This window comes from Rosa rugosa, chromosome 2, assembly GCF_958449725.1.
Source record: "Rosa rugosa chromosome 2, drRosRugo1.1, whole genome shotgun sequence".
Taxonomy (NCBI): Eukaryota; Viridiplantae; Streptophyta; class Magnoliopsida; order Rosales; family Rosaceae; genus Rosa; species Rosa rugosa.
In genome coordinates this window covers 62,817,183-62,831,297 of record NC_084821.1, presented here as the reverse complement: position 1 = coordinate 62,831,297, position 14,115 = coordinate 62,817,183, and the positions used below count along the sequence as shown (strand labels likewise).

The following is a 14,115-nucleotide window of genomic DNA, read 5'->3' as shown; positions in this document are numbered from 1 at the left end:
CTTGTGAACACTAATAGGCTTCATCAATGAAAGTAAAGAATTTCTCTGGAAAATATATTATACTAGAAAGATTTGCCCGCACTTTGCTGCGGGATTTCATTTGTTTACATTGTATTCCATAATATTTTACATAAAGGGTTTGGTTTGTACAAAATGGAAATGTTCTGATTACAATGAATAAATTGGTGTGAAACTTGGTGTATCAGAAGTCTTTGACGGCTGCTATTCCTTGGATGCATTATCGAATGCTGCAAAAGATAGTGTTTATTAGAGGATTTCAGTAATAAAAAGTAGCGTTAAGAAACCAAGTAATGAATTTGGGAAGATATTGTTTTACATTCAAAGACTTTTTTTTTTTTTTTTTAATACAGTTACCACCTGCTTTCAAGTTCTCATAAGACCTGCTCTGGCTAAAACAGTACCATCTCTTTTAATTTCTTTAATTCAGTTAAATATAAATCTCTATCTTATTACATGTTAAGCAGTTGAGTAAGACACATAAGCCATAAACTAAATCCAGATGTAGACCTTCTCACTGCATCTATGATCCGTAGCGTATTCCATGAATCAATAGCAAATCATCCCCTAAATACAGTTATTGTTAAAACAATCAAAGGCTTATATTCTGATAAACAAATCAAAGTTAGTATGAAACATTAATTAGCAATATGGCCCAAAGCAGTGTGTTCACAATTCACCAAGAATGTGCACATTATCGATACAAATACTCAAAAGCTACCCACAAACAAATGAACTCCCTAAACAATTCGAAAGCAAAATTAAACTTAAAAACAAACCCATCCAAAACAAAACCAAAAAACAACAAAACAAAAAATAAAAATAACAAAATAATAAAAAAATAAAAAACAAAAACAAAACATCAAACCGTAACCACCAGAGCCCAATATACGCAGTGAACTTTCATTGAATTCAAACAAATATAAAACCAATGCTCATTTCAGATAGCAAATAACATAAGAAAATATACTCACTTCTTTTCCATCTCTTTGAATCAACTTGATCCAATTCATCTCCACGCAAAAAACATACTATTACATTTAGTCCCTCCAAACAATCTTTCCACTCGCTTCGTCCTACTCGAAGATGCCATCACTGCAGTGATACATATAATATAATCAAATTTTTTACAGCATTATATTCAATAACAAATCAACAGCACCGAAAAAACAGAAGCCTTTCTATTTTAAGGTCAGATCTGAAAAACCTAAAGAAAACAATAATGAAATTCACACACAAACCATAAAGGTAAATCCAGAGATATAATTAAATTAACAACAAAAATAAATAGAAAGTAACTGAACCTTGACTCAAGGGTTAATCAACTGAAGTTCGACTAACTTAGGAGGAGCTCTTTTGTTGGGCCTACACAGTAAAGCAAATAGAAGTGTCAAAGAATTTACGTTATGACCAAACTAATAAAGTAAGCATCTTCGTTGTTTATGCCATAGCTGGCGTCTGCTATTATATTAAAGTGCAAACAATTTTTGTTGTGCATTTATATCTAAGCAGCTTCTTTTACCTTGTTTTCAATTCTTCTAAGTTTCTAACTAATCAATCCCATGTACAATTGATCTAGGACTAAAGGCATAAGAATCTTTGTCAGTGTCATTATTGGCTCGACTTCAAAATATATAGATAAATATAGACAACCAACCTGAGAAAGATAATTGGAATGTCAGCAGCAGCAGCAGCTTCACAATTGACAACACCTCAAATGCTACCTAATCTGCATACAATAAATTCAATTCATAAAATGAAAAAGAAAAAATTATAACTCAATATGAAAAATAGTTGAGTGTATATATATATATATATATATTCTGAGAGGACAAAATGATTGAACAATGGAATAGGACAAATCACATTAGTTAACAAATTAGGACATGTTACTGGAAGAAAGTAAACACCATTGTCCACAAAATCAGATTTCAATTTGAATGCAAGCCAACTTAGATTCCTAACATGAATAGTAGAAATAATATCAAATATTGATCAAATTAATGATGTATATGGTAGTTAACAAATGAAGTATGACATATTTTGTTAATACTAAAGCAGGTCTCGTTCAGGTTTTTTTTCATTCAACCAACTAAATGAAAGCAATAAGATATAAAGGGTACAGCTGGAAGCTACTTTACTTGGTTCCTAGGATGTCAAACTACAAATCAGATTAAGTCTTTAGTTTATAAGAAGTATGTTTGATTAAAAATTAAAGGGAGCTAATCATATACTAAACGCCAGAATATGGGACAATTTGAAATGAATGCGACAGAAAACAGATTTTATAGCATGTCAAACTCAACTTGTCTGTGTTAGCTATACCCTTGTTTTTTGGTAGAGATACCAGATTGTTATTTTTCAACGTGTTAGAAAAAGAAACAGATTTTTTATGATTAGGAACAAACTTAGTGACAACATGCAGAAATAAATCAATCATCTATTGGTAATAAAGAATACAGAAGTTGAAAACAAATTCGTTGATTGAATTAAGAAAAAAGCTTACCAAGCCTTGATTCCTATTGATTGTGGTGGATAAGCATGAAATTGCTAAACAGTGGATACCGATATCAGTGGAGGCTTCTCAAATGAGTAAAGCACTATAAACCACAAAACAACACCCAAACACATGGAAATCAAAATCAATACCCCATAGAAACCAAGATCAATTAAAACTTAAGCACAACAAAAACCACCAATTCAAAACCACAAAACCATACACATCAATAAAACACTATCTCCGATCACAGACCTCTTCCCTTCTTATTTTGATTCCAAGAACCCAAGACTTCCTATCATCTTCGTCTATCTGGTCTTTCTTTCATTTTTTCAGTTTATTGTAGAAAACTAATTTCTTAAAGATTGTGTCTTATAATAATAACAATGAGCAAAGCAAACTAAAAGCTTATTCTATGAAATCAGATAAAGCTTAGTCTTATTCTAAGATTACTTTCTAAATTTGTTGTAATAACAATTGTCTGTTATAATAAAAATCAGTCAATGAAGAGGGGAGGGGGAGGGGGAGGAGACACCAGAAGAAGAAGATGAAGAGAAAAAAAAATACCAATTGTTAAGATTAGAGTTAGAAGTATTATCTCTTGCTCATATAGATTAGAGAATTAATGATTGAATGAAAACGAAAGGTTACCCCAAGTTTTGATTGAGATTGATCACGATGGATAATTCTGGAATCCTCAAAACAGTAGACGCTAATATTGGTGGAGGCTTCTGGAATTGAGAAAACACTGGAACCACTACTTTTATACTTGTTAAACCGACCTCTCTCACAGTCTCTCGATCTCTCCGGATCCTTCTTGATTGTCAGTTGTTACAGGACCGCAGAAGGACGAAATGGATATATACCCATCTCAGTGGTAAAACTGCAAATAACTTTCAATCGAGGGCAAATAAGACAATTCACTATGAACAGTGTAACAGTGCAACCCAGCTTTAGATGTATGTATAATAATATGGGATGTGGCAGTGATGTACGTTGATCTTATGTCAATGCACAAAATGCTTTAATAATTAAGAATATTAGTGGATGGATAATATTTCCGTTGAATGTTGTAGTTTGTGACCATCACATACAAAACTATTTTACCACCAAGTTCTGGGTTTTCCGGCCTCAACTCATTCGTTCTCATTCCAATTCCTTTCGTACGTTTTGATTCTTAATATGTCAATGCGGCCCAAACAAGCGCTAGAATGAATGGCATCATAAGTCATTGGCGGACATATTGCACCGATCATCCGTTTGAACTTTAATCTTTTCAATGGTTCATGAATTAATTAATCTTTTATTCATATTAAAGAAACAAAACCTAGAGTGCCTACTCCTTCCTAATAAACTTCATATGTGATCGTTCACTTCCAACCCGATGCATTACGAGTTGATTTGCAGTTTAGAATTTGAGTTACATGTACATTGTTTGCTATGGACACCAAGAGAAATTTATGAAACTACTTTGAAGGAATACTTAAACTCTTAAGCCGAAGCTGGACGGAATTCCCAGATGACGTCATGTCGTCGATACTGATTACAAACTACATTCCCTTGATATTGATTTTACAAAATTACCCTTACACTTTTAGCTATGAGTCGCAGAGCTCCTCGGCCTCCTCCTTCTGTCCTTGACTTCCTCCTCTCTTCGTTTCTCCTTCTAGCTCTCTTAATCATCTTCCTATCAATTGAATTCTTATTTCTTCCTTATATCTCATGATTCATGATTCTCATCTAAATCGATACGCCCAATATTAGATAGATTTTCATCTTTGGATAATTATAGATTAGGGTCCGAATTGCAATCAATTCTTTCAACTCAAAACTCAAAAGCCTACGAGGTCGATCTTCGATCAAAGTATTCTTCCCTTACCAAACCCAATTGGGTCTTCACCTGTTAAATGCAACAAAGTAGAACAAAGGTGTGGATGACAAATTGACAGTGATAGTAGGAATTGGAGTGGTAATACATCATGAGAAGAGACCTATTCTATCCTCGGGCATTGGATTGCGTCAACTGATTGAAACTTTAATATACCTTTTCTGATCCCAGATCTTCTACTTTTTATGGGTTAGCAGCATGCTTGTATTGGGTTCTCTCTCTCCTTGCTCGCGGAGCAGCATTCCAGAGAAAAGAAATTATCGTTCTTTGTTTATGCTGCTGACTCTTAGTTTTCCTGCTTTTGGTTCATACAAGGCGAGAATGATTACCCATTTGCTGTTCAAAGACGAGAGGACTCACACCTTCCCTCAATAAGACTCGGATCCTCAGTCTCAATCCTTCTTGAAAGAAATCTCATAAACTGAACCCCCAATACCATCTTCTCCTCTCAATTATGAGTCGAATTTGTATTTCAAAGAGATTAATTTGCCATGAAAATTGTTCCCTTTTGTATGGGTTTAGCCAGGAAGGTTCTTGGTAATTTAGATCGTACCATCTGCTTAAGCATTCTACTTCTATCCTGCAAGTCTGGGAATCGAATCATCAAATGAGAGGAAAGTTCTCTTGGTTGGTGCGATGGAAGACAGGTAAAGAAGTGAGGGTAATTGTGAAAGAGAAATTGTCAAATAATATTAAACAATTCAAAGGAAGTGTGGTTTGTAAAAGTTGGAGTGCATATTTCACTACCCTTCTTTATTGGTATGAAAAATATGTATTACACATTTACGCCTTTGCACTGCACGGATATGTCTCACTACTTCACAATGCTCACAATTACTGGCATATCAGTGTGTATATATGTACGTACATTGGACTTTTCATATATATATATATATATATATATATATATAATATTCAGAATTTCTTTGAGGAGTGACTAACATATTCAACTAAAACATACTTTTCGGACGAGGGCTTCAGTGAAGTGGCTTCGAAACTTTCTGTACTGGAACTCTGGAAGACCTTGAAATTTCAGTATGTGGTGGTTACATCTCACATAAAACTGTGGAAGTGGTTGGACAAGCCTGCCCTCTCTTGAAATCATTCAAACTGAACTGTTTTAGATTTATGCTCAACAAACAGAACTTGAGGCTAAGTTTGACAACACGCGATGACTTGAGGGAAAGTTTGAGAACATGTGATGAGGAAGCACTTGCTATATCAAGAACAATGCAGGATTTACACCACCTCAAGCTTATCGGAAATAGGCCGACTAATGATGGCTTGAGGAAAATTATTGATTCTTGTACTAATCTCGAGTCACTTGATTTGCGTTGCTGTTACCATCTTAATCTAGCAGAAGATTTGGGAAGATGTGCTGAACAAATTAAAAGCTTGCGGCTTCCCAACGATTCCGTTGACGACATGGACTATCTTTCTTCAACTACAGTTAATTGTCACATAGCACCTTATAAGGATGACTACTCAGATTTTGATGAGGAGGAGGATGACGACTCAGAGTTTGATGATGAGGAGGACTACATAGATATTAAGGCTCTGATCGACTAACGAGGAGGTGGATCGTCCTGAGCTAGGTTGTCTTCTAGATGATTGTCGTTTTTATATGAAGGCTTTGAATATCATTTATCTTAAACATATATGATTATTGTGAAGTAAATGGAGTAGCCAATAAATTGACACACCTTGCAAGTTGCAATAGATGCGACTTCTGAAATTATTTAAGATGTTCACTTTGAAGATAGTTGAACTCACATACGAGATTTTTGTTCTTTGTTACCCTAATTGTATTCTTCCCGGTTCAGTATTATTAATAATAGTGGCACTGGGATGGGTAGTCCATTATGGGACCCGCTTCTTATTTTTTTTTAAAAAAAAATTGATTTTGGTGATGAGAATGACTACTTAGTTCAGGGCGTCAATAATTAATAATGATGATAGTTACTCAAATATATGACAATGATCTTAAATACTGAAGAAGTGAAAATGCCTACTCCATCAGATTACGACGATGATGATACTGAGGATGACTATCTCTATGTATACCCAATATATATGTCAGGAGTTTCCTGAAACTATTGAACAAGTCTTGTTAATGTGTCCTTAGACAAATAAAAGTTTGGTTAATCTGTTTTTTTTTTTTTTTTTTTTTTTTTTTTTTTTTTTTTTTTCTGTTATAAAGTTGGCCTGGCCTCTAAAACAACATTTGATGAAGGTGGAATGCATAATTGATGAGTTGGGATCTATAAAAGATTAAAAAGTTATGAAAAGGGAAGTGACTTATTGGATTTCTTTTGCACTTTGGTCTATATGCATGGAAAGCTCAACCTGCCCTTTGGAACAAGTTGAAAATCTACCCTCCGAGTAAGATTGGAAAGCCTCAATCTCAGTTTGAGCAGTGAATGTAGATGGAGTCTGGTGCAGTAGTACTAGTGCCTTGAAACGCCAAGTCTGTTGCATATTCGGTGGTTTTTTTGGTGAAATACTGGTAACATTTGGTGATTTCCTATCGAAAAAAGTAGTTATATTCGGTGGTTCTCTACCGAACAAAGTAATCTGTTTTAGTGGTTCTTTGCCGAGCAAAGTGGTCTGTTTCAGTGGTTCACTACTGAACAAAATAATTTTATTTAGTGGTTGATTACCGAAGACTTTAATAAGTTTCGGTGCTTGTTGATGAATCAATTATAATGAAAAAGTGAAATCATGATTGCACTCACAACTTTGTCAATACCATGTATATTAAACCTAAGAGATGAAGCAATTACAATGAAAAGTGAAATTTGTCTTTAAGGATTTTGCTAGAAGAAAATCATGTTATTACCTGAACATAGTGAACTGTTTTGAGTACAAATAGAACACACAAATTTAAATTTTATGATTTTTTTTTTTTTAAATTATCTTAATTTATCATGACTTTTCATGTCATTTTATGATAATAGAATTGTTCATGTAAAATTGATTGACTGGATGTATTTAAATATCTGAATATTTATTGAGTATATTTAGAAAGTAAGAAAATCGGTTTTTTTTTTTTTTTTTTTTTGTCGAAAATAAAGAAAAGGCAAATGCAGATCTGAGGCGTTAAAAGTGATTTCTTAGGGGTTGGTAACCCTTCAAAAATCATACTCAAAATCCTCATGGACAACAAAAGCAACCAGAAAACCCTAGGCTCAAAGCCCAAACCCTCGCCGCCGTCGTCCAGATTCACCCCCGCCCGCCACCGTAACTGGCTCGAACTCCCGCCGGAGATCACCGCTTCGATACTTTCGCGGCTCGGAGCGATCGAGATCCTGACGGCCGCCGAGAAGGTCTGCAGATCGTGGCGAGCAATCTGCAAGGACCCACTGATGTGGCGCACCATCGATATGCGCAACGACGGCGACCTTCACGACATGACGTATGATTTGGAGAAGATGTGCTGCCACGCCGTTGATCGGAGCTGTGGTCAGCTCGTCGATATCACCGTCGAGTACTTCGGCAGCGATGAGCTGCTCAAGTATATCACCGATAGGTATTCAACTTTTTCATTTTGTTAAGCTTTTGGTTCATCCATATATGCTTAGTGCTTGCTTTTGAAGCTTTCAATTTAGTGAGATTAAGCTCAGTTGTAGCTGCAATTTGATTAGATTAATGAGAAGTTTGATGCTTTACGCTAGCTTTACTAGTTGGAAATCAGATAGCAAATGAACAGAGTATCCCTGTAGATTGTAGAACAATCAGTGTTGGAAATTTTTGTGATATCATTTATTTCGACAGTTTTTGAATACTTTGAACTGGAATCAGATTGATATGTTTGTGGCGTTGTGTAAAAACTGACATACTAGGGTGAAAATTTTTGATAGATCAAGTGGAATCAGACGCCTCCGAATTGTGCGGTGTTATTTCATAACGGATGAGGGATTGAGTGAAGTGGCTTTGAAGCTTCCGATGTTGGAGGACCTTGAAATTTCGTTGTGCACGCTTTCGCAGGAACCTCTAGAGGTTGTTGGACGCTCTTGTCCGCTTTTGAAGTCTGTGAAACTGAACAACCACTGGTACCAATTCCCGCCAGATAAGTGTGATAATGATGCACTTGCCGTAGCAGGAACGATGCGAGGTTTGCAGCACCTCCAGCTTTTTGGGAATAAGCTGACGAATGATGGCTTGAGGGAAATTCTTGATTGTTGTCCTCATCTTGAGTCACTTGATCTGCGCTACTGTTTCAACCTTAACCTGGAGGGAGATTTGGAGAAAAGATTGACCGGACAAATTAAAAGGTTACGGCTTCCTTATGATTCCACTGAAGACTATGAGTTTGATGCTATGTCTAATGGTTACGATTCACGTGATAATGATGGGGACTCCCCATATGGTTTTTCTGACAGTAATTTGTTGTCTGATGATTATGAGGAATATGGATTTTCAAGTGGGAGCGATTTCTATGACTATGATTATGGGGATTGTGATGATTTTACTAGACTTGACTTGTATGACTTTGGTGATATGGATACCCTTCCTAGCAGCTAACGTTTGAGACGGCGGAGGAAAGTTATCAAAATATATTTATCCATCTAGAATTTCTTTCCAAAATCCCTATTTCTGGATTGGTAGCAACATTGATCTTATTGCATGTTTTCGAGGCTATTTGCAATGGAGCAGTTTATCAGAATTGTAAAATTTCAATTCTCATTGCAAGGTTTTGATAACATTCATTTAAGTTTTTCTTGATGATTCAGCTTTGTGAGATTTTGTTTCTATCTTCTTGATTTCGCCCTGCATCTGGATTTTCCAGGATACTAAAGAAAGGGTACATCTGCTTTTACAAGTAAGGCTTCATTTCAGTTTCTGATTTCAAGTTGAGATGTGACTCCATGACGTTGTCTTCGTCCTGAGTACAAATATTGGTTGCCATCAGTCAGATACAGCTAGCCGAAGAGAAAGTTTGGTCCTGTCAAACTCTCATCCAACTTTCCACATTGGGCAGACAATGAAGTTAGTAGTACTTGGATTATTGATGACCATGTACTATTTTTTTTATTGAAATTCGGAATCAGTCTAGCAGACTGGTCGTGAATGTATAAAAAACACATTTAAGCTGAGATAAAAGTCCTTTTCTTACTTTGTGATTGTTGGCCCTTTGGCGCTTGAGACTTGTGTTTTAGAATAAGCTGCTCTTATCTTAAGTTGAACAGTTAAAACATGCTCTCTGAATGGAGGGTGAGAGTAGCTGCTACAGTTGACGTTGCTGTGATTATCCAAGCTTCAAATTTCCACAGCAGGATGGCTTCGTTTTGGTGCTTGTACAAGCTGAATTAGGTTGTACATAAATAATTTATCTATAGAATGATGTGATGATGATGATCAACCAACGTCTTCAGGGGCAGCACTAGTCATTCTTAGTTGATCAAGGCAGCGAAATTTCCGTATGCTCTGCTATTGGATTATATTCGATACACACCATGACTTCCAAGAAAATAACTTGGAAGTTTCTATAACCCGAGGCTGACGCTTTATCTGCAATAGATATATTGAGAAACAAGACCGAGTCTAAAGAAGACCCCAACTCCCACATGCAATGTAATTAATTCTTAGTTGCAAGACCGTGTAAGGTGAGGTTGTCGGCAAGTGCAGGTGCAAAATTGCATAATAAACGAAACAGGTGAGATGGAACTAAAAACACAAGAAAGGAAAATATGATTACTTCAGTTTCAAGAATATATCATATTTGTATTGCAGGCCGAAACCCGAAACCGAAACCGACCATCTCCATAGAAGAGTTTTGCTTCATCAATGAAAGGGACAGGTGCTCAGGCTGAATTAGCGAGGAAATGGTGTCCTCCCAACCTGGTATTTGCTACATCAAGTTATTGACTAAGAAAGTGATTATAAGTAATGACACTAGGACACCCTTCCCTTTCCTGGCTAATTCATGGTGAAAACAATATATCTATGTGAAGTTATTATATACACAATTTGCACGTATATGTATATATTTTGGTAAGCAGGAAATGACTAAGAAAAGTTTGTTTGACCGGCTGCTGATAGATTTGCTTGGGTTGCAGAAAATATATTGAATAAAAGGGACTCTTTCACACGGTCTGAAAGACTTGGCGAGTAAACGATGGTGTCATTGCTTATACCTAGAATGTTGTGAATATGATAAAGGTTTTTCTGTTCAGAACAGAGACATAGGTATATATGAATTAAATTGATGCTCATTTCTTTTATTGAGCAGGTCTCAACTATTCAGTAGAGAGTAGAGACAATATGGGTACTCTTTGCTGTTTATTGTCTTCTTATAGTTGCCTGAATCCTTTACAGAAAGTTGACATACACACTTTGAGGTTCAAGGGGTGAGAGGAAGTCTATCCTCTTTCTTATAAATAGGGCAGATCAAGTTCATTAGAATCCACAAACCTATATCAATAACTCCTCCCTTTTCTTGAGGGACAATGGCTAGCATCAAAACCAGCTTTTGACTTCTTTTACCTGTTTTCCTTCTTTTGTTAACTGAATCTGTTACCTTAAGAGCCACTTTGGCCAACTCAGGTGCTAAAAATTTTACTTTGGCTTGCTTTGAGGAGGAGCGGAAAGCCCTTCTTGAATTCAAACGCAGCCTTGATGATCCTTTACCCCGACTTTCATCGTGGATAGGGGAAGACTGCTGCAAGTGGACGCGTGTACGCTGCAGCAACCAAACAGGCCATGTTGTCAAGCTTGACCTTAGCTACCTCTGTGGTAAAGAAAGTGATTATGCAGCAACTGATGCTCCCATGTCGGCATGTGTAGGTGGTGAGCTATCTCCTTCTTTAGTTAATCTAACACACTTGAACTACTTGAACTTGAGTGGCAACACTTTCCATAGTATTCCCATCCCAAGTTTCATAGGTTCACTCGAGAAGTTGAGGTACCTTGACCTCTCCCACTCGGGTTTTGTGGGAATGGTCCCTCCTCATCTCGGAAATTTATCGAAACTGCTCCATCTTGATCTCTCAACATATTCAGATATGTGGGTTTCAGATTTAAAGTGGCTCTCTGGTCTCTCTTCTTTGCAATACCTGGGCTTGAAAGGGTTGAACCTTAGCCAGGCCACAGATCATTGGGTTCATGCTATTAATATGCTTCCTTCACTCTTAGAATTGCACTTTTCTTCTTGTAAACTTCATAGCGGCCTCCCCGAGTCTCTTCCACATCTAAATTTGACGTTACTTTTGGTCGTTGACCTCTCATTCAACAAATTTCAATCTTCATTACCTCAATGGCTATTTAATATTAGTACCCTTGTGACGGCAGATTTTTCTAATTCTGGATTTACTGGCTCCATTCCTGAAGTCTCATTGCTTAAGGACTTGGAAACTCTAAATCTGCAACAAAACTCACTCTCTGGTCCATTTCCAACATCAATAGGAAATCTGTTACATTTGCAGGCCCTGCACCTTTCAGAAAACCCAATCTCTGGTTCAGTTCCTACATCAATAGGAAATCTATTACAGTTGAGGACCCTATACCTTTCACAAAACTCAATCTCTGGTCCACTTCCGGCATCAATAGGAAATCTTTTCCATTTGGAAACCTTGGACCTTTCACAAAACTCAATCTCCGGTCCACTTCCAGCATCAATAGGAAATCTTTTCCATTTGAAAACCTTGGACCTCTCAAAAAACAAAATCTCTGGTCCACTTCCTATGTCAGTAGGAAATCTGTCACATTTGAATATCCTAGACCTTTCCTTCAACATGATGAAAGGCAGCATTCCAAAGAGTATTGGACAACTTACAGAATTAACTATCCTGAATCTGTTGTCTAATCAATGGGAAGGCGTCATAAGTGAAAGTCATTTTCAGAACCTCACAAGATTGGCTAACCTTCAATTATCATCGAAGTCTCTGGTTTTCAACATCAATCAGGAGTGGATTCCTTTCTTCAACGCATCTTTCATCACCATCCGTGATTGCCAATTTGTAAGTCCTGCATTTCCAGCATGGCTTAGAAGCCAATTCATCGTTTATATAGTTCTCTCAAATGTAGGTATTTCAGATACAATACCTGAGTGGTTTTGGAGAAACTCCCCACACATGAGTTGGTTGGATCTCTCTAATAACCAATTAAGAGGAAAGCTTCCATACTTGGAACGCTTTGGTGCATACGTTAATTTGGAAAACAACAACTTGGAGGGTTCCATTCCACTTTGGCCATATGTATCATACCTGAAGTTGGGAAGCAATAGATTTTCAGGACCAATTCCTTTGAACTTTGGCCAGGAGATGTCAACACTGAGTAGCCTAGACCTTTCCAGGAATAATCTGAGTGGTAGCATTCCCCATTCACTAATTAAACTGAAGAGATTGGATTCTATTGATCTCTCAAGGAATTGTTTATCTGGAAGTATCCCTAGGGATTGGAATGGTTCGGAAGGAATGTCGACCATAGATTTTTCCAATAACAATCTATCTGGGCAAATTCCACCAAGCTTGTGCTCTCAGCAACCTTCACTTTACTGGTTGAGATTAAGTAATAACAATCTTTTTGGGGAGCTTGGACCGTCCTTGCAAAACTGTCAGAACTTGGCTACACTCGATCTTGGAGGGAACAAGTTCTCTGGAGCCATTCCACAGTGGATTGGAGAAGACCTACGATCCCTGCAATTTTTACTTCTTGGAGAGAACAAGTTCACTGGAAGTATACCTCAACAACTGTGCGCTCTCTCTCGTCTTCATGTTTTAGATCTATCTCATAATGATTTATCAGGCTCTGTCCCAAGGTGTCTTGGTAATTTGACACAACTGACAAATTTAGGTAGAATGCCTCAGCCATTTCCCTCTCTTAGTAACACGCTGGATATGGATCCATGGCATATGGATTTGGATCCGAAAGGCGTACAATATGAATATACTAGTATTCTACCTCTTGTAAACACCATTGACCTGTCAAGCAATAATCTATCCGGAGAAATACCAGAAGAGATGAGAAACCTCTCCAACTTGGGTAGCTTGAATTTATCTCGGAATCTGTTGACAGGAAAGATACCGGAGGATATTGGAAGCTTACAACGGTTACAAATTCTTGACCTCTCCTGTAACCATCTTCATGGTCCAATTCCTCTAAGCATGACCGATATGACTTCACTGAGCAAATTGAACTTGTCATATAACGACTTGTCTGGGCCAATCCCATCTGCTAACCAATTCCAAACCTTCAATGATCCAACTTTATTTGAAGGAAACTTGGGACTTTGTGGCACTCCATTGCCAACTCAGTGCTCATCATCCCCTGATGGGAATCCAGAAGTTAAAGAAGATGCAGGTGAAGATGAAGAAGGGTCTGGAAAGATATGGTTCTATGTAAACACTACGATGGGATTCATTCTGGGATTTTGGGCTGTTTTTGGCAGTTTATAATAGTGCTAAAGAGGTCATGGGGACATGCCTATTTCAAGTTCGTCGACGACATGAAAGATAGGCTCATTCTGGTAATCATAGTCATACTGAAATACATGGCTTGTCTACGCAGAATGACTGAACAAGAAAGACAAACGTGAGATTGTTGGTTGTTTTTTCTCTGTTTAGGATTTCAACTTGGATTTGTTTTCTGTTGTGTTTCATCACTTCATGTATACTAGCCTTTTCTGCACACGCTATGTTAACTTATTAATAATTGATCAAAAAAAAATGTGAACTTATTAATAAGAGGCTATTTATTTATCATTGTAACTAGT

General features: G+C 37.0%; 3 protein-coding genes and 1 long non-coding RNA gene across 8 annotated transcripts; 3 read left to right on the top strand and 1 right to left on the bottom strand.

Annotated features, from left to right (window-relative positions):
* Positions 1–27: 27 nt before the first annotated feature.
* Positions 28–3,331, bottom strand: LOC133729194 (uncharacterized). 5 transcript variants are annotated; one of them, XR_009856292.1, is made up of 6 exons: positions 3,167–3,331; positions 2,525–2,618; positions 1,676–1,747; positions 1,323–1,383; positions 993–1,113; positions 28–248 (listed from the first exon to the last, which is right to left on the bottom strand). It is a non-coding gene; the product is annotated as an uncharacterized LOC133729194 (long non-coding RNA). The 5 variants fall into 5 exon arrangements; XR_009856294.1 differs by lacking the exon at positions 3,167–3,331 and adding an exon at positions 3,083–3,098; XR_009856295.1 differs by lacking the exon at positions 3,167–3,331 and adding an exon at positions 2,771–3,029.
* Positions 3,332–5,531: 2,200 nt separating this feature from the next.
* LOC133731256 (putative F-box/LRR-repeat protein 23) lies at positions 5,532–5,972 on the top strand. The gene has a single exon (XM_062158674.1). It carries the CDS (start codon positions 5,532–5,534, stop codon positions 5,970–5,972), a length of 441 nt encoding a protein of 146 aa, XP_062014658.1.
* A 1,545-nt stretch (positions 5,973–7,517) lies between these two features.
* Positions 7,518–9,518, top strand: LOC133729192 (F-box protein SKIP19-like). The gene is made up of 2 exons (XM_062156681.1): positions 7,518–7,932; positions 8,264–9,518. Exons 1-2 carry the CDS (start codon positions 7,559–7,561, stop codon positions 8,925–8,927), a joined length of 1,038 nt encoding a protein of 345 aa, XP_062012665.1. The 5' UTR covers positions 7,518–7,558; the 3' UTR covers positions 8,928–9,518.
* A 672-nt stretch (positions 9,519–10,190) lies between these two features.
* On the top strand, positions 10,191–13,798 carry LOC133731255 (receptor-like protein EIX2). The gene is made up of 4 exons (XM_062158673.1): positions 10,191–10,247; positions 10,585–10,592; positions 10,703–10,753; positions 10,930–13,798. The coding sequence occupies exons 1-4, from the start codon at positions 10,191–10,193 to the stop codon at positions 13,796–13,798; spliced, it is 2,985 nt and encodes a 994-aa protein (XP_062014657.1).
* The last annotated feature ends 317 nt before the right edge of the window (positions 13,799–14,115 follow it).

What these genes read in the sequence shown, in the direction of transcription:
- LOC133731256 (XM_062158674.1), top strand. Translation starts at nt 5,532, where the DNA reads ATGCTCAACAAACAGAACTTGAGGCTAAGTTTGACAACACGCGATGAC.
- LOC133729192 (XM_062156681.1), top strand. Translation starts at nt 7,559, where the DNA reads ATGGACAACAAAAGCAACCAGAAAACCCTAGGCTCAAAGCCCAAACCC. An exon ending in CTCAAGTATATCACCGATAG is followed by an intron (nt 7,933 to 8,263) that starts GTATTCAACTTT and finishes AATTTTTGATAG; the next exon opens with ATCAAGTGGAATCAGACGCC.
- LOC133731255 (XM_062158673.1), top strand. Translation starts at nt 10,191, where the DNA reads ATGAAAGGGACAGGTGCTCAGGCTGAATTAGCGAGGAAATGGTGTCCT. An exon ending in CACACTTTGAGGTTCAAGGG is followed by an intron (nt 10,754 to 10,929) that starts GTGAGAGGAAGT and finishes TGTTACCTTAAG; the next exon opens with AGCCACTTTGGCCAACTCAG.